This window comes from Rutidosis leptorrhynchoides, chromosome 3, assembly GCF_046630445.1.
Source record: "Rutidosis leptorrhynchoides isolate AG116_Rl617_1_P2 chromosome 3, CSIRO_AGI_Rlap_v1, whole genome shotgun sequence".
In the NCBI taxonomy this organism is placed as follows: Eukaryota; Viridiplantae; Streptophyta; class Magnoliopsida; order Asterales; family Asteraceae; genus Rutidosis; species Rutidosis leptorrhynchoides.
The window spans coordinates 46,749,990-46,771,196 of NC_092335.1; the positions used below are offsets into that span (position 1 = coordinate 46,749,990).

The following is a 21,207-nucleotide window of genomic DNA, read 5'->3' on the forward strand; positions in this document are numbered from 1 at the left end:
AAAAGTATATACATATGTAACGATTACTTAAAAAGAAAATATGTTGATATATTATATATATGGTTAGGTTCGTGATATCTATCGGAGACCAAGTCGAATTAAATACCTTCAAGGCAAAAGTGAGTTTCATTTGCTCCCTTTTTAATTGCTTTTGCAATATATATTTTTGGGCTGAGAATACATGCGCTGCTTTTATAAATGTTTACAAAATAGACACAAGTACTTAAAAATATATTCTACGTTGAGTTGTACCACTGGCATATTTTCCTGTAGCTTGGTAACTACTATTTACATGGGTATTGTAAACGCGAATCCTGTTGATAGATCTATCGGGCCTGACAACCCCAACCGGACTGGACGACCAGTATTCAACGGTTGCACAGTACTTCGTTTTGGTGACTACACTTGGTACGGTGTAGTGAGATTTCATAATAAAGGGAATATGCGACGTTGATTAAATGTTAAGTATGGTTACCAAGTGCTCAACCACTTAGAATGCTTTACATACACTTGCAAGTGTATTATGTTTATGATTATGAAATCTTGTGGTCTATTAACATATTGAAATGATTGTTATGATAAACCAATGAACTCACCAACCTTTTGGTTGACACTTTAAAGCATGTTTATTCTCAGGTACGAATTAAGTCTTCCGCTGTGCATTTGCTCAATATAAGGACATTACTTGGAGCCGATCATCGCAATGGGACCAAATGTTGATGACTTCGTCCAGGTGGATTAGGACGGGTCCTTTCAAGAAAGATATCACAAATGCGGAAAATGGTCACATGGAGGTAAATGTTCAAATAATCAAACCTATTCAAATACCGAATTTGTTACTTTATGCAGAGACGGACCGTTCATATGTTTAGAAGAAAAAACACTGAATGCTCGAGGTTACGCCTATGTAGCCATGGAAAACCAATTAAACCGACTATCTTATGAATGGGATAGATCATATAACTAAGAATACTATCTCACAGGTAAGTCTGTACAGTTTTTTGTTTTTATTTTTATTTTTAACCTTTTGATAATAAACGCTAATTTGTTCGCTATAAAGTATTAAATTGGTATTGAATAAAATTAGGTTTGGCGACCGAAATTATTGATATCATTCAAAAATTTATTACATCACTGCGAAATTTAACGTTTATTCTTAAGGTATAAATATCTTTAATCAATCAACCCAAAATATTTCAAAAATTCGTCATGAGTTAAATTAGGTCTTGGAACCGAAATTACTTTACCGAAAAGAGGGGCGCATATTTTTGATAATATTTGATTGATTAAAGTGGGATAAAAGCCAAAAAGATTTTTAATTTTATTTTTACCATGTTTTTAAAATTAATATATAAAAATTAAAATAATATTGTAAACTTTTTAAATCAATATATTTAAAATTGTAAATATTTGAAAAATTAATCTTTTTAATATAAATTTGTATGTATAAAAACAAAAATATAATATAAGTTTGGTGTGAATTTATAATATGAATTTTTAATTAAGTTTGGTGTGAATTTTTAATTTTATGCATTTTAAATTTAAGTTTGGTGTGAATTTAAAAACAAAAATTTACTTTATGTCGCTAAGTTAAAAATATGATTTTTAAAATTCGTCGTAAGTTGAAGACTAGGTCTTTGAACCGAAATTGCTTTACCCGAGGGAGGGACGAGAACTTTTATTATCATTATTTTTAATCTTATTGAATTAAAGTATGCCAAAAACATTAAAAACCCCAAAAATCTTAGCTTTTAAAACAATCGCTACAAAAAGACAAATTTTAAAATTTTGTCGAAGGACGGACTAGGACATCGATCCGAAACGACCTCGTCCTAAATAACAAGGGAAACAAAATTTTAAAATTAATTACTTAATTGTTTTAATTAGTATAAGATGTTAAAAAAAAAAAATACAAACTCCGCGAGTCGCGGAGTTTGAAGGGTCAAACACCGCGACTCGCGGAGGGACCAAAACCCAGAAAAAATAAAAACGTAATCAGCTCAGTCCACACACCACAACACAAAAATAAACTGCGAAATAAACCCGAAAAAACCCGAAAAACACACACCAAATTCGCAATTTTTGACCGTTAATCATCAAATCTTTTACTAAAATCATGTTGAGAAGGATGCTATCAAGGAATTACTCAAGAAAAACGGTAAATTTCTACACCTAAACACCATTTAATCCAAAAATTAGTGTTCTTGAGCAATTTTATACCCAATTTGATTTTGATACTTTTTAGTGTAATTATGCTTAAATTGTTTATGTATTATGCTTGTATAACCTAGATTGATGCTATTTAACATGATTAGAAGCCTTAAACTTCAAATTTTGAGTAATCTAGGGTTTGTGTTCTTGAGCAATTTGGGGCTTTTTGATATAAACAGGTTATGGCCGATTTTTGTCATGAATTGTTGCTAAATTAAGTAGTGTAACATGTTTAGGTAGTTAAATGATCCAAACTTTGAGCCTAAACATGATTTTGAGAATTAAAGTGGACTTTTTCAAGTCTAAAATTCATGAACTTGATTTTTGAGAGATAATGCCATTTGAAACTTGTTTAATTGCTAGTGATGATTATTTTGACATGTTATTTGAGTTGAATGTTTATGAACTTGGCGAACATTTTCGTATATGCTTATTTGAAAAAGTGTAGATTTGATGAAAATATGAAAATGAGCTTAAGTTTGATATAAATTAAACATGTTATTGTAATTATTTTGATTGATGATTTTGCTGACACTAATGCATATTTGGATGCACAAAAATTGTGTTTGATGTGTTTTGCAGACTGAAAGGGGTGAATCTTCATCCCAAGCTCGCAATGCTCCTGCTGAGAATGCGGAACAACAGGAGGTGGATAACTACTACAAACAAGATATACCTCATCCAGTCATGACATTTTCTGATATGCACTTGAAAGATTTGCACCCGAACCTGAGATTTGACAGACTTTGGATAGATTATCCAAAATACCAAAGGGGTTTGCATACTCTTCATTCTAAAGCTGTTGAAGTACCTAGGGTCATAGAATGGGGACCATTAGAAGCTGTAGAATTGGCCGGGCCAATTAGGGAATTACTTGCACAGAGGTATGGTAATTCTACTTTTAACGATTGGGTACAGTTATTCAACATGCGTAAACCTGTATATAAAGTATGGTGTGAAGAATTGTTGTGTAGTATAGAATTAAATGATCGGGTAGCTAGTTTAACCGATCGATCTTTTATTAGATTTTTGTTAGGAGGTTCGATGCGCCACATGTCTTTACTAGACATGGCTCAGGCTTTACGTATATATACGCCTGAGGAGTTAGCATCTGCCGATTGTAGAGGGTTGATATTGAACGGTAGGAAGATAGACGAAAATTTTGATACGCATGGTGTATGGAGTCAAATGACTAGCCATCACTGATTTAAAGGGGGAAATTACTCTTATTTGGATATAGATAGAGCTGAATTAAGAGTAATTCATAGGTTTTTAGCCAATTCGATTACACAACGAGGTAAGAACAAGGAAAAGGTAAATGAACAGGATTTGTTTTACCACATGTGTATTCGAGACCCACAAAGCGCTGTAAGTATACTTTATTGTGTGGGTTATTATTTATCAGCTATGGTTAGGGGGATGAGACCGCATAGCATAATAGGAGGTGGTATATTTATTACTTTGATTGCTGAATATCTCGGTGTGGATATAAGTCGGGGGGATTACTAATCGAAGAACCAGAACCCCGAGATACAATAGGTTTAAATGTATACCATGGTGCGAAAGTTTTGAAGAGGCGAAATAACTCCGCAGTACGATATAATGGTAGACATCCACAGGTTGAGAGAAACCAACAGCAAGGTAATATAGGAGGGGGAAATGAAATGGCAGAAATGCAAAGGTTTATAGCTTCACAAGAGTATGAAAATGCTAGATATAGAGCATTTGAAGATTGGCAAGTTCATCAAAACCAAATCATAGCTTATTGCCAACTTATAGGTAGAAACTATATTCCTACTCCATCGCCCATATTCCCTCCCTGGTCTATAGAGATCCAACCACCGTATCCTACGTATAACCCAGCCGAAGCATTTTATAGCACATATGGTTATGCATGGAACCCCTTCTGGTATCAGTATCATCCCTAGTCTACTTAGTTTTTTTTATTTTACTATTTGTAATGTTGATACATTTAATACTTATGTTGGATTTTTAATAGTTTTATAATTTTCTAAATTTTATTATTAGATTTTAATAATTTTTGAATGTGGGGTAATATACCAAACTTCAAAAATATGTATATATGTTTGCAGTTTATCTTATGTACACAACAGGGTAAAACAACGCATTTTCAAAGACTGGCATTAAGTTCAGCAAAAGCAACTAATTTTGACGACAAGATGCAAAATATATGTGAAATAACAACAAGACGGAATGAACAAATGATATGCACCATTTATCATTCAGCAAGCAAACACAAATAGTTTGGAAACTTTGGTAAAATTTAATCATTTTCACACAAATCACCCTCAATAATTTAAATTGTTACTGATTTCTTGCAAATGAGGGCATTGCAAGATCTTAAGTGTGGGAAGGGGTTAAATTCTTTCGGATTTTTAAAATTTTTATCTTAAACACTTGGTTACCATTAAAAATACTAGTAAAGCAGTAGTTGTATTAGAATCTAGTGCTCTCTGATAATAAAGAACAGCCCTAGTCTTATATACTGACTACCCAATTCTAGTAAAATTTTTCAAAATTTTCAATTAAATGAACTCAAAATCATGTTTATACATATTTATGAACGATAAAACTAGGTTTTAACACCGAAATTATTGTTACTTCAGAAAGGACATAAATTGAGAAACAAACCAAAATATTAGAATTCATTTAAAATGGAATAGAGGACAATAAAAAGGAAAATAAAAGCCAAGTGTGGGAAAAATTACCAAGTTATCTTAAACATATGTCACATATATCTGTAACAAATAACTGAAAATACTTTTGCTTTGGACTAAACTAAACTGTTTTACCCGATGAAAGAAAAGAAGAGATGGATCTACACGATGAATCAATTCCATCATTAAAAGGAAGTAAAGTCTTCCGAAAAAGACACGCGCTTCTTGATTTAGGTCAAGAAGTTGTCGTCCAGACCAGCTGTAGGTTGACGAAAAATCTAGAAAAGTCATCTCTAAAATCAGCAGGAAATCCACGGACCTCAGCATCAAACAGGGTCGCCAGGTGGTCAGATTTATCCTAACCATGAGAAAGATTTATCTCGTACAATGGGGGGCACCGTGCAAATTAGCTTGATAAGACTAATGAATCAGATCCCCAGAAAGGATAATCTCCTTAAAGATTAAAAATCAGCTTTTAAGCCTGATATTACTCAATCCTTGAGATTGACCTTAACGATTGAGAATTACAAACTCATGGAATTCAATGATATCTAAACTCGAGCTTGAACGAGAAAATATTTTGATCAAATTATAAACCGATTTGTTTTCTGAAAATCCATTTTCAATGCGTTCATTACCATTGAACGTAAAATCCTAGGAATTCACCTGGAATTCATTAGGTCACCTGAACTAAATCGGGTGTCAACCGTAAGAACGGTGGTTGCATAGCATGGTCAAAGACAGGACCTTGTGCCAGACCGAAAAATCATAAGGGTGAGCTTTACTATTGCTCCTACAAAGGATAGTAATTGTGTCCGACACGTTATAGACCATAATTAAAAGCATGTCAGGGGACATTGCCTTAACAGTTGCTTGTTCAACGCTTTCCCTTACAACCGGACGGTAGTTTACCGAAAGGTAATATACGGGACAAGTAAACTGGACGTGTTGCTTTCCAAATACAAGGTTAGCAAGTGGGTGACACAAAACCATAAGTTTTGAGCTAAAATTTTCAAATATGAAACCCACCAAACCCACAAAAATAATTTGCAAACACCGGTAAAGGGTTATTCCGGAAAACTTATCTAGGGTAAAAACTAGATTTAATTTTCAAAAGATCAAATGTTTTCATAAAAATCCAATTTCCTTAATGGATCTAAATTTTTATAGTCATGTGGGACTGTAAACCATATCGTTACTACCATTGTTTATACCGCCGTATAGAAATCACTGATGTACAAAGTGTGAAGAATAAAGAAGTGATTCTAGTATTTCAAGACTATATTGCTTGAGGACAAGCAACGCTCAAGTGTGGGAATATTTGATAATGCTAAAAACGAACATATATTTCATAGTATTATTCCCCAAGAAAGACAAGCTTTTAGTTGCAATTGTTCTATTTACAAGTGATATTCGTTTAAATATTAAAAGGTGAAGACAAAAGACAGATTCGACGAATTGAAGACGCAAACGACCAAAAAGCTCAAAAGTACAAAATACAATCAAAGTGGTTCCAATTATTGATAAGAAACGTCTCAAAATTACAAGAGTACAAGATTCAAAACGCAAAGTACAAGATATTAAATTATTCGCAAGGACGTTCGAAAATCCGGAACCGGGACCAGAGCCAACTCTCAACGCTCGACGCAACGGACTAAAAATTACAAGTCAACTATGCATATAAATATAATATAATATTTAAATAATTCTTATAATTATTTATATATTATATAATATATTATAAACCGTCGGCAAGAAAGGCTCTAAACTTGTGTGAGCTGTAAAAGCAAACTCCGCGAGTTGCGGAGTTTGCAGTGCAAAAATTACGCGAGTCGCGGAGACCCCCTGAACTCAATTCCCTATAAAAGCAAACGAATCCTGATCATTTTATAAATACAATATATCAATCTCTCTATATCTATACGTAATATTTATATTTATATTTATATTTTAATTTTAATTTTAATTTTAATTTTAAATCCTAATAATAAGGGTATGTTAGCGAATGTTGTAAGGGTGTAAGTCAAAATTCTGTCCGTGTAACGCTACGCTATTTTTAATCATTGTAAGTTATGTTCAACCTTTTTACATTAATGTCTCGTAGCTAAGTTATTATTATGCTTATTTAAAACGAAGTAATCATGATGTTGGGCTAATTACTAAAATTGGGTAATTGGGCTTTGTACCATAATTGGGGTTTGGACAAAAGAACGACACTTGTGGAAATTAGACTATGGGCTATTAATGGGCTTTATATTTGTTTAACTAAATGATAGTTTGTTAATGTTAATATAAAGATTTATAATTGGACGTACCCATAAATTACCATATACACTCGATCGAACACGATGGGCGGGGTATTTATATGTACGAATAATCGTTCATTTAACCGGACACGGGAATGGATTAATAGTCACTAGAATTATTAAAACAGGGGTGAAATTATGTACAAGGACACTTGGCATAATTGTTAATAAAGTATTAAAACCTTGAGTTACACTCAGTCGACATCCTGGTGTAATTATTAAACAAAGTATTAAAATCTTGTTACAGTTTAAGTCCCCAATTAGTTGGAATATTTAACTTCGGGTATAAGGATAATTTGACGAGGACACTCGCACTTTATATTTATGACTGATGGACTGTTATGGACAAAAACCAGACGGACATATTAAATAATCCAGGACAAAGGACAATTAACCCATGGGCATAAAACTAAAATCAACACGTCAAACATCATGATTACGGAAGTTTAAATAAGCATAATTCTTTTATTTCATATTTAATTTCCTTTATTTTATATTTAATTGCACTTCTAATTATCGCATTTTTATTATTATTGTATTTAATTGCACTTTTAATTATCGTACTTTTTAATTATCGCAAGTTTATTTTATCGCACTTTCATTTATCGCAATTTCATTATCGTTATTTACTTTACGCTTTAAATTAAGTCTTGTATTTATTTATTATTTTACATTTAGTTTTAACTGTGACTAAAGTTTTAAAATCGACAAACCGGTCATTAAACGGTAAAAACCCCCCTTTATAATAATAATATTACTTATATATATATATATATTTGTATTTTTATAAAAGTAAACTAATATAGCGTTAAGCTTTGTTTAAAGATTTTCCCTGTGGAACGAACCGGACTTACTAAAAACTACACTACTGTACGATTAGGTACACTGCCTATAAGTGTTGTAGAAAGGTTTAAGTATATCCATTCTATAAATAAATAAATATCTTGTGTAAAATTGTATCGTATTTAATAGTATTTCCTTGTAAAATATAAAGCTATTTTATATACACCTCGCACGACATCAATAAACATTGGGTTAACAACATTAATTGAGATCGTTAACTTAAAGGTTTCAAAATAACACTTACATGTAACGACTAACGAAGACTTAACGACTCCATTAGAATGTATATACATGTTGTTTTTTGATATGTATTCTTACACTTTTGAAAGAATTCAAGACACATATCAAAGTACTTCTACTTAACAAAAATGCTTACAATTACATCCTCGTTCAGTTTCATCAACAATTCTACTCGTATGCACCCGTATTCGTACTAGTACAATACACATCTTTTAGATGTATGTACTATTGGTATATACACTCCAATGATCATCTCTTAGCAGCCCATGTGAGTCACCTAACATATGTGGGAACCATCATTTGGCAACTAGCATGAAATATCTCATAAAATTACAAAAATATTAGTAATCATTCATGACTTATTTACATGAAAACAAAATTACATATCCTTTATATCTAATCCATATACCAACGACCAAAAACACCTACAAGCACTTTCATTCTTCAATTTTCTTCATCTAATTGATCTCTCTCAAGTTCCATCTTCAAGTTCTAAGTGTTCTTCATAAATTCCATAAGTATAGTTTCATAAAAATCAAGAATACTTCCAAGTTTGCAAGTCTACTTCCAAGCTTTCTAATCCATTCCAAGTAATCATCTAAGATCAAGGAACCTTTGTTATTTACAGTAGGTTATCTTTCTAAATCAAGGTAATATTCATATTCAAACTTTGATTCAATTTCTACAACTATAACAATCTTATTTCGAGTGAAAATCTTATTGGAACTGTTTTCGCGTCATGATTCTGCTTCAAGAACTTTCAAGCCATCCAAGGATCATTTGAAGCTAGATCCATTTTTATCATTTACAGTAGTTTTATCCAGAAAACTTGAGGTAGTAATGATGTTCATAACATTATTCGATTCATACATGTAAAGCTATCTTATTCGAAGGTTTAAACTTGTAATCACTAGAACATAGTTTAGTTAATTCTAAACTTGTTCGCAAACAAAAGTTAATCCTTCTAACTTGACTTTTAAAATCAACTAAACACATGTTCTATATCTATATGATATGCTAACTTAATGATTTAAAACCTGAAAACACGATGAACACCATAAAATCGGATATACGCCGTCGTAGTGAAACCGGGGGCTGTTTTAGTTTGGATAATTAAAAACTATGATAAACTTTGATTTAAAAGTTGTTCTTATGGGAAAATGATTTTTCATATGAACATGAAACTATATCCAAAAATCTTGGTTAAACTCAAAGTGAAAGTATGTTTTTCAAAATGGTCATCAAGATGTCGTTCTTTCGACGAAAATGACTACCTCTTTAGTAATTGACATGTAACTTAAATTTCTGACTATAAACCTATACTTTTTCTGTTTGGATTCTTAAATTAGAGTTCAATATGAAACCATATCAATTTGATTCACTCAAAACGGATTTAAAATGAAGAAGTTATGGGTAAAATAAGATTGGATATTTTTGATCTTTTTAGCTACGGGAAATGTTTAACAAATATATACAAATCATATACTAACTAACTTATATTGTATTATACATGTATTCTAATATATTATGTAATCTTGGGATACCATAGACACGTATGCAAATATTTTGACATATCATATCGACCCATGTATATATATTATTTGGAACAACCATAGACACTCTATATGCAGTAATGTTGGAGTTAGCTATACAGGGTTGAGGTTGATTCCAAAAATATATATACTTTGAGTTGTGATCTAGCCTGAGATGTGTATACACTGAGTCGTGGATTGATTCAAGATTATATATATCGATTTATTTCTGTACATCTAACTGTGGACAACTAGCTGTAGGTTACTAATGAGGACAGCTGACTTAATACACTCAAATCTTTAAAACATAATAAAAATGATTGTAATTATATTTTGATCATACTTTGATATATATGTACATATTTGTATAGGTTCGTAAATCGATCCGTGGACAAGTCTTATTTCCAAGGAAGGAAATATCTGTGAAAGTGAGTTATAGTCCCACTTTTAAAATCTAATATTTTTGGGATGAGAATACATGCAGGTTTTATAAATGATTTATAAAATAGACATAAGTACGTGAAACTACATTCTATGGTTGAATTATCGAAATCGAATATGCCCCTTTTTATTAAGTCTGGTAATCTAAGAATTAGGGAACAGACACCCTAATTGACACGAATCCTAAAGATAGATCTATTGGGCCTAACAAACCCTATCCAAAGTACCAGATGCTTTAGTACTTCGAAATTTATATCATATCCGAAGGGTGTCCCGGAATGATGGAGATATTCTTATATATGCATCTTGTTAATGTCGGTTACCAGGTGTTCACCATATGAATGATTTTTATCTCTATGTATGAGATGTGTATTGAAATATGAAATCTTGTGGTCTATTGTTACGATTTGATATATATAGGTTAAACCTATAACTCACCAACATTTTTGTTGACGTTTAAAGCATGTTTATTCTCAGGTGAATACTAAGAGCTTCCGCTGTTGCATACTAAAATAAGGACAAGATTTGGAGTTCATGTTTGTATGATATTGTGTAAAAAAACTGCATTCAAGAAACATATGTCGATGTAATATATTTCTATTGTAAACCATTATGTAATGATCGTGTGTAAACAGTATATTTTAGATTATCATTATTTGATAATCTACGTAATGCTTTTGAAACCTTTATTGATAAAATAAAGGTTATGGTTGTTTTAAAAATGAATGCAGTCTTTGAAAAACGTCTCATATAGAGGTCAAAACATCGCAACGAAATCAATTAATATGGAACGTTTATAATCAATATGAACGGGACATTTCAAAGATTAAGTTTAAATCTGGTCAAAAATTTCTGGGTCGTCACAGTTAATCCATCGGGAGTGACAACTAGCTTGTTTGACAATCAGCGTTTGTAGCGATTAGGAATTGAGGCCTCCAGATCGATCCGAGTCACTATAATGAGCCACAACATTCATTCCCTTGTTTTCGATTTCACAAAGGAAACGCTCACGGGCGGCTAACCGGTTTATCACACGCTGCTGCCCTGAAGACCGAATAGGCTTTGGTTGTACGCATTTAATGCCTTTAGGTTAAGCTTACGTTCTATTCCGATTAAATTTTCGAGTTTTCTTGCTTTCGTTTCTTATGTTGGTTCCCCGTGAAAATCGAACAATTGTCCCCAAAAATTGTCGAAAACTCCAGTTAATTGACGCCTTGCAGCACAACCCAATCCTGTTAACTTTGACCAACTTCCGGTACCACTCCCTATATCGTCCTTCTTTCCGCTTCGACTCCTAAACGACGGTCAACCATCAGGTATTAGCAAATGGTTCGTTTCCTACACTACCTTAACCGGTTCCTTAGGCTGCCTAGCATCTGATATGAAACTTGCGGATTTGAAAGGGGTTACAACAAGCCAAAACATAAAAAAGAGCGAAGGACATGCAGTTAAGAGCAGTATGGTATTGCTATACGAGCTGTGAATGGACCCGCTACTAATCAAGAATCTGTCATCATAAGTTGAGAGCAAATCAGAATTTAAAGATTGTAGGTGAAGAGATGAAAAAGGATGGAGGAAAAAAGTAAGTGAACCGGTTATCTTTCAGGTTCTCTGGTTGCGGTATGGCGGATGGTGATTTTGGGCTTCCCGGCAAGAGGAGCTTATGACTTCTTTGATTAGTTTGGTTTGGTTTGGTTGACCGAGTCTTTTGAGGGAGTCTCGCGTTGCGGGCTCGGTTCAACTATGGATGTTTTTGGATCCGATGAATTTTATGGTTGCTAATGTCGTTTTGTGCAGGATTTAGTTGGTTTAGTTGTGGTTGGTTTTTTTTACGACACATTTATTTGTGTTCAATTTGGTTGTTCATTTGATTGAGTTTGTACTGTGTCGTGTATTGTTCAGGATAACGTAGTATTGGTTCAAACAGATCATATGATCTGTCACATATGTAACCTTAGAATTTTCAGATCTTTAAATAAATAGTTTTGGAAGTAGAATTCGGTTTTAACCGAAACACCAAATTCAAATCGTTTTTCGGTTCAGTTCGGTTTTGGTTCGATTTTTAATTCTAATATTTATAGTTTCAAGCGAGGAAGCCGAACCAAATAAATCGAAAACCGAACCGATGATAATCCCTAATTTTGATGATGTATGTATATATAGAAGAACCCTAACTAAAAACTAGAGAAATAAATTAAAGATTTTGTTAACGACAACTCTTAAGGTTGTCGTTTATATGCATAAAAGTATAAAAGTGTTGCACAATTTAGTAACCGTCATATAGTCAACATATAACTGTTATGTACCGCACCTTTATCCGCCTTAACAAACAACTATTTTGTCACATCTTAGACTATTCCATTATTTTTAATTATTTTTTAGCTGGACAGAAAAAGATAAACTTTTCATCTCGTGAAAAATTTCTCCTTTTCCACCGGGGCTGAAAAATGGTAGCAAAAATTCATAAAATTACATTAATTGACGAAAAATGGAAAACCACCAAACCCCTAAGGGTCTATTTCCGAGTTGAATTTTTAAGGGAAAAAAAATGGTTTAGAGAAAAGTGAAAAGATTGAATTTGTTCATTAGTTTTGATAAGAAGAAAAGATAATTTTCCTTCAATCTAATCCTTCTCAACTAGAATGATTCACCTTACTTCCCCTTCATTCACCCACATCTAATTTCATTTCTTCTATACAAAATCAGCCTAAACTAGCCATAGTAAACCCTAAACCCTACAAATTTTAGAATCTCAAAGTTAGGCAAATTAAACCAAAAATGTTCTCTCGTTGTTGTTTCCTTGCGTCGAAATCACGATTCTTGAAAATCCTCATCTTTAACAAATCCCCCAAACCCCTTTATAGTTTCTGTTCATCTGCAAATAAACCCCTAAATGAACAAACCCCCGACCCAAAATCATGTCTTTCGACAACTGAATCACAAACCCAGATGCTCAAATATGAAAAATCAACAACCCATGATGAGCACAATCCCCACACGGAAAAAGAAACATTTCACGAAAAGATTAAAACTTTGTGTAGATCTCATAAAGTTGACGAGGCTAAACGGATTATTTTGCGTTTATCTGACAAGGGTATTGGTTATGATGAAGATTTGTTTGTGCTATTAATTAGTGGTTATGCGAAAAGCAGTCGAAAACCGGACCTTGTTAAGAATTGTGTTGGCATCTTTCTGAAAATGGAAGAATTGGGTGTGCCCAGGACGATTAAATCGTATAATTGTTTGTTGAATATATTCATAAATGAAAAGAAATACATGTTGGTTGAGAAGTATTCTAATAAAATGTTGTCTGAAGGTGTGGTTCCGAATAAACAATCTTATACATTAATGATCATGGGTTTTTGTAGTTCTTCAAGAGTCGAGGCTGCTAAACCGTTAATCGAAGATATGAAAAGTCAAAATCTTGGTCTTGATTTGTGTGATTATAACACTATGATTAATGGGTATATTCAAGTGAAGAAAATGGAGGAAGCAGAGAAGATGTTAATGGAGATGAAGGGACTAAAGGTAGGACCTTTATTGGGCACTTATAATTCGATGATTAATGGTTATGTTCAAGTTAGGAAAATGGAGGATGCAGATAAGATTATGTTGGAGATGAAGGAGCAAAATGTTGAACCTAATTTGATTACTTATGATACGATGATTAAAGGGTACGCGTCGGTTGGGAAAATGGAGGATGCACATAAGCTATTTGTGGAGATGAAGAAGAGAAACATTGAACCGGAGTTAGTTACGTACGTTACTTTGATTAAAGGGTATGTGATGATTAATAGAGTAGATTATGGGTTGATGATGCTTGAAGATATGAAAAGAAAAAAATTTGTTGGGAGTAAATTGGATGTTAATTCGTGTTTGGGTCAACTGAAAGAAGATTGTGATTTTGAGAAAATGTCTGAAAGTCAAACAAATGTGTTGCAAAAGGTGGAGGATTATGTGGAGAGACTGGAACTGTTGGCGATGCGTGATACCGTTCGTGAGTTGAGTGAATTTGCCGAACGAATTGGTAAAGTGAAAATGGATAGTGTTATAGTGTAAGGAGAAGTAGTGAAAATTGTTAGTTAAAACACTTTAAATTGTTTGCTTTGAAGGAAAAATCCAAACTTTGTTACTTTTAGTTAATTCAACTTCGTTTCTTCATGTTATCATAGTGATTCTTATCTTACTGGTCATTTAAATGACCCGTTTGACCCCGTTTGTTATTTGCGCTATAAGATTCAGGTGAGTTGTTCTGTTAATATTAAATCCTATGATGATCCAAATATAAACGAGACTAAAATTGAACTAAACCTAAAGAATAAATGCAAAAAACAATCTGTTGTATATGTGCATTATTGATGAGATAAGGTGTTAACGGGTCGGGTCAACCCATACCCATTTGCAAAAGTAACCTATATAAACCCTCAACTGAAAATATCCCTTATCTCTTATCCCCTGCCACTGCAAGATTTCCTAAAACCTCCATTAAAACCTTACCCATAACAACCATGTCTTCTTCTACAGCAGCTGCCTTTAATCTTCTATCGGTAACTTCATCTGCAACCAGCTTATCTAAAACATCGTCTTCACTCACATCCTTTTGTATATTTCCTTCTTCCATTAATCATAGTTTTCCTAAGCTTTGGTCAAGTAATTTATTTGTGCCAACTCCTTCATCTCAATTTGTCCGAAATTTAGCCGTTTCGTCTTCGTTCGAGTTGGATAAGGAATTATCAAGTGATGGTGATGAACAACAACAAAGGTCTAATTTTTCAGCTGATCTTAAAGTATATGTGGGTAACTTGCCATGGAATGTTGATAGTGCAGCTCTTGCTGAACTTTTTCAACGTGCTGGCAATGTTGAGATGGTTGAGGTATAACTTTACTCTTTAAATCCTTTATTTCTTTTGTATTCTTGAAAAATACTTCTTGTTCATGGGTTTATAGTTTTGTTTTGTTTTGTTTTGTTAACTCTTTTCTAATAATTAAGTTGACTGAATTCATCGTTCATTGTATAATGCCAGTTTTGTAATTGAACTATTGAATGGCTGTAGTTGTTATGTAATACATCTTTCATTGGTCAGGTTGATTGATTATAATCAACAGTTGCCAACCATAACTATATTTTGCATTTAATCCTTGTAATTTTTTTGAATGTCTATCAATGTTGCAAACTAGAGGGTAATCTTTTTGGCATTTTATAAATAGAACAGTTGGTCTGCACGAAAAGTTAAGTAGAATCACTGTAGTAATCGGAAAGACTAAAATCGTAAAGGGTATTATCGTTCATATGTTGTATCTTTTTTAATATTAGTTTTAATCTCTTTGTGGTTTATATTGAATAATATTGTGATATATTACTAATTTACTAGCTCCTTTTGCCCTTTAGAAGTTGCAAAAGATAAGTTTCTGTTTTCAGAATTCAGATCCACATGATTCATTTTCCTGAAATTTTGAACTAATATTCCATGTTTGTCAATTGGTCATCATTAGTACTGATTCCTTTTAACAATATTCATCATAATGTCCTTTAAAAGGTATTATAAATATTAAATAAATCATAAATATCTCTGTAATAGTCATAAGCTGGTTGTCGGTGCAGGTTGTTTATGACAAAATTAGTGGAAGAAGCAGGGGATTCGGCTTTGTGACTATGTCATCTGTCCAAGAAGTTGAGGCGGCTACTCGGCAGTTCAATGGTTATGTAAGTGCCTGGATAGGATCCACTGTTTTTTTTTTTTTTTTGTTGTTGTTGTTGTTGTTGTTGTTGTATATTACAAATGTTTAATTTTTGTTTGCGTCAACAATTATTGTGTGTGTTACGATTTTATGTAAATTCAGGAACTTGAGGGGAGGCAACTTAGGGTAAATTCAGGACCAGCTCCAAACAAAGGAGAGTCTTCATTCAGAGGGCAAAGAGATGGCGGTAGAGGCAGCTTTGGCAGTGAAGGAAGTCGTGGAGGCGGCTACGGCGGCGGTGGTGGTGGAAGGAGTTCCGACACGAATAAGGTTTATGTCGGAAATCTTGCATGGAGTGTGGACAATCTCGCTCTTGAAACGTTGTTTCAGGAGCAAGGAAATGTTATGGAAGCTAGGGTAGTTTACGATAGAGATAGTGGCAGGTCAAAGGGTTTTGGTTTCGTGACGTATGGTTCTGCTGATGACGTTAACAAAGCTATCGAGTCGTTGGATGGACTTGTGAGTATATTTTCATTATATTCTTTGTTAATTTTATTTTAATTTTATTTCTTGAATTTTGTTAATATTTCTTGTGCAGAACGTTGATGGAAGGAATATTCGAGTCAGTGTTGCTGAAGCACGGCAAAGGCCTCAATTCTAAACAATCTTTTAGAGTCTAGGCGATTAGATGTTTTAACAGTTTGGAATTTTGCAATATATTTATCAATTTTTAAGAGTATTGATTTTGAACATTTTACGAATATGTAATAGGTGATTTGGTCTAAGCATATTGAATTTGTTTTTGTGATAATATGATAAGAATTGTTTAACTTCAAATGTTAAATTGTTTGACCACATAAAAGACAAAGCAGAGCATACTAAACAAGTGTTGGTATCTATGCATTTCATAATATGCTTTCTTTTGTATCTTGCTAAATATACAAAATATAAAATATTAAATACTAGTTTAGTTTCAGTTTTACTGCCATTGACCATTGTTGACCCCACATAATGATATGGTTATTTCAGTTTTATAACAGATAATAAAACAACATTTAGTCGATGCTGCTATTGAACATGTAATAAGAATAACAGGTTGGTTTAGTAAAGACAGTATTATGGATCTTAAATTACGCTTAATCAGCAGTGTTCTCTTGCTTGCTCTATTCTTCTATAAATTGCAGACGATCGTCTCTTAACAATGTCGACTGTCTCTAGCTGATCAATGTGAAATCGACCGCCATTTTTGTAACGACACAGATCAAATTTAGCAGCTGAATCAAACAGTATAATAGTTGCCAGAACAAAATGGACACCGATTCTCCTAAAGTTTCCAGGTTTGTGAAAAACGCGTTACATTTGATGGCTTAACCTTTACTTGTTAATGTGATTGATTGTTAGTTAACTTGTCAGATTTGAGATCGAACAATCTCCTTCGTCAGGGAAGAATTGGCGTCCGTTAAGTCAAAGACTTACAAGAGTGTCCTCGGAGGACTACAAAAACGTCGAACGGAGTATATTTGATCCTCGAGGAGACCGTGTGAAGCAATGGAACAAGTATTTCTTAGTTGCAGCTCTTATTTCCATAGCGATCGATCCTCTTTTTTATTACTTGCCTGAAGTAAATCATGATGAGATGTGTATGAGTGAAGATACTTCCCTGAAGATAATTCTTACCGTCATTCGATCAATTGTCGACGTGTTCTATTTCGTCCATATCTATGTTCGATTCAGAACAGCTTACGATGCTCCATCGATTCGTTTGCTTGGAAGAGGCGAGCTCGTCTTAGACCCTAACAAGATCTCTCAACGGTATCTCAAAAGGGACTTTTCTCTCGATTTTCTCGCCGCTCTACCTATTCCACAGGTCAGATTCGTTCTTACTCCGCACCATATAACAAAGGGTGAGTTTGATTATCTTTTAATTGAATGATTCAGTGCTAAATGTTATGCTGATCATTCAGTATCCAACGCGTTTATTTCCGATCTATGAATGACATATGGTGCTTAATGATACAGAACTTAGTGTTGAACCATTCAGTTTTGAAATACTAAGATAACCAGCAAGCACCTATATATTTTATGTAACATGGTTTTTAAATCGTATCAAGAACACTTATTAAACAACCAAATTGTTTTTTATTCATTTAAAAGGTTAATAAGGTAACTTTACATCATTTACATTATTTATTCAAAATAATTATCAGATAAGTTATTGTCATTCGGAACCAAGTTCGTTTAGAACCTTCAAATCATTCAGATTATGAATCATTCAGCGTTTGATCATGCATATTTATCAAACGCTCCCTAAGTTATGCACATCACAATATTATTAGTGGTTAAACAATTACATCATGTTTATTGTTGTGGGAAAATGTTGCAGGTATTGACATGGATGCCGTTTTTTGATAATTCGGAAATGATGAGCACGAAAATCAGCGTGTTATACTTCATCATGTTCCAATTCTTCCTAAGGCTTTATCTTGTATTTAGACTTGCATCTCATTTAACACATGTAATCGGTGTGGTGGCTGAATCAGCGATTTCAGGGGCTGTTTATAACATAGTCATGTTTCTGTTGGCCGCTCATGTACGTTCGTCCTTCTTTCTTAGTTTCATATCTCGTGTTGTCAAATCACATTTACATCATCTGGTAAAATTGTTGTAAAATTTGAAGGTTTTTGGAGCCTGCTATTACCTTCTAACAATCGTACGCCAAGGAACGTGTTGGAAACAAGTATGCTATCTTGAAGAACCAGGCTGCGGTGAGAGGTATTTCAACTGTCGTTACCTCGATGATCCTGGTCGAGCGTCGTGGTATCAATCAAGCAATATCTCCAATATGTGTGGACCCGAAACAGATTTCTTTGAATTCGGTCTCGTTTTTGACGCTGTAGACTCTGGACTTGCATCCTTAAAATTTTACACGAAATATGTTTATTGTCTTTGGTGGGGACTCCGAGCTCTAAGGTACGAACGCTGCTTTTATTACACGAAATCTTAACTCAGATAAGACAGGAACTTCGATTTGTATCCAGGCAAGAAGAAATCAAATCACAATATTAGAGTGTATGTATTTTTCTGAGTGTCTTTGAATGAAAGCAAATCTACCAAATAAAGAATTCAAAATCAGTTATTTGGCGGTTGAAAACGAAAGGCTACAACCCTTCGTTTTGGTGGGAAAACCTACTACCCGAATAGGTGTAGTAAACTGTTACGAGCGTACACTCCGCAGTCTCCAAACCCATTGTCAAGTATAATTAGATAACTCTTGTTTTCAAATAAATCACAATTACCTAAACTGGTTGTTAGATGATACTAAAATCACCATGAATTTATTAGTTTTAAATCCAACTTTGTTTCCATGCCATAATCTTGGTTAACTCAATTGACATGTTCTGTTGTAGCTCGAGAGCAGAGGAAATTCAAGCAAGTACATTTTTTGCAGAAACACATTTTTGCATAATCATATCATGCACTGGATTGTTGCTACTTGCTATGATTATTGGAACAATGGAGGTGAGGTTTTACCTTATTATGAACAACATGTGAATTATTAGATTATTTTACTTTCTTGAACATGTTATCATGTTTCGAAAACAGACATACATCGAATCAAGAACCGAGAGACTAGAAGAGTACAGGTTACAACAAATGGATACAGAGAAATGGATGAACCATAGGCAATTGCCACATGAAATGAAGGAGCGCGTGCGTAAACATGACCTTTGCAAATGGATCAAGAATCAAAACGTTGATGAAGAATCGATTCTTGAAGCTCTTCCGTTAGATATCAGAAGAGATATCAAGCATCACATCTGCATCGAATTAGTTCGACGAGTGAGTTATCTAATCATCCATCTATTTTTCAAATATCAGGGGGAGTATTGTTAAAACAAACGTTACCGTAAAATAATAAAGAACAAAGTTCAAGTTTTTACGCGCCACACCTATTTAGGCAGGGCGATCCTACTTACAAACCCTGGGTGTCTTGTGACACTACTGGTTTGAATTTTTTTTATACAAAACACCTTTAAATTGTATAGAACACCACCTATCAGCAACCCTTATTTCTTTTTCTAGTCTTTATGTTATAGGACCCCATATACTTTTAGGATTTATGATTTTATTAGGGTAACCAGTCAATAAGGTATCCTTCAAATATAATTAGTTTTGAGATAAAGCTCAGGAACCCTTTGAGTTTTGATCCTAGCTTCGCAATTGTATTTAGGAGTATACTAAATGTTTTTGAAACAAAAATAGGTTCCACTATTCGAGCAAATGGATGAGCGCACGGTGGATGCAATATGCGAAAGACTAAAACCTGTAATATGCACATCGCGAACATGCTTACTACGCGAGGGGGACCCCACAAACGAGATGCTATTTATCATGCATGGACATTTAGATTCCTACACTACAGATGGAGGAAGAGCAGGTTTCTGGAATCAGTGCCAGATTGGGCCTGGAGATTTTTGTGGTGAGGAGCTGCTGACGTGGGCACTCGACCCGTGTTCAACCACCACCCTGCCACTGTCCACGCGTACGGTGACGTCAGTTGCTGACGTGGAAGCATTTGCACTCTCGTCAAAGGACTTAAAGTTTGTCGCCACAAAGTTTCGCAAGATGCACAACAAGAAGCTGAGGCACACATTCAGGGTTCACTCGCATCAGTGGAGGACTTGGGCTGCTTGTTATATACAATCGGCTTGGAAACTGTACAGAAGGCGAAAGTTGATTAATATGCTGAAGGATAAAGAGAATTATAAGCGTGAGAATTTTAGCGAGCAACGAAAATATAAAGCTAAGATAAGAGATACTGGACTATCGTTGCATACCACGAGTACTAGAAGAGGTGTGATTTTTGAATCTGGCGATATTATTCGTACCCCAGTACCAAAGCCAAAGGATCCTGATTATTTTGATTAAGAGTTTATGAACAGAGATTGCTCTGCTTTATTTGTTGTTTAAATAAAAATCATGTTTATGTATATTAACTTATGTTTTTGTTAACATGGTCATATAAGATGTAACAGCATTCGAATAATACAATGTCACTGAAGAAAATCTATAACTCTAGCAGTTATACTTCAGGGATACATTTAGCCATTTAGGGGCGCGTTCAATAAAAAAGAATGATCGAGCACAAATAGTTTAAAATCCAAATGATTTAAAGGTTATAATTGAATTTGGTTCTGAACGACTTTACCTATTTAATAAAGTGTTATGAATTTAATCTAAAGAGAATATTAAAGGAAATAGATGTGATGAATGGTT

The 21,207-nt window shown here is 33.7% G+C and overlaps 2 protein-coding genes across 2 annotated transcripts; both read left to right on the plus strand.

The window, feature by feature from the left end:
* Nucleotides 1-14,692: 14,692 nt before the first annotated feature.
* Nucleotides 14,693-16,767, plus strand: LOC139896059 (RNA-binding protein CP29B, chloroplastic-like). The gene is made up of 4 exons (XM_071878636.1): nt 14,693-15,125; nt 15,854-15,955; nt 16,093-16,449; nt 16,529-16,767. Exons 1-4 carry the CDS (start codon nt 14,760-14,762, stop codon nt 16,589-16,591), a joined length of 888 nt encoding a protein of 295 aa, XP_071734737.1. The 5' UTR covers nt 14,693-14,759; the 3' UTR covers nt 16,592-16,767.
* Nucleotides 16,768-17,238: 471 nt separating this feature from the next.
* LOC139896060 (protein CNGC15b-like) lies at nt 17,239-20,859 on the plus strand. The gene is made up of 7 exons (XM_071878637.1): nt 17,239-17,267; nt 17,344-17,797; nt 18,314-18,520; nt 18,608-18,900; nt 19,338-19,449; nt 19,534-19,770; nt 20,194-20,859. The coding sequence occupies exons 1-7, from the start codon at nt 17,239-17,241 to the stop codon at nt 20,857-20,859; spliced, it is 1,998 nt and encodes a 665-aa protein (XP_071734738.1).
* The last annotated feature ends 348 nt before the right edge of the window (nt 20,860-21,207 follow it).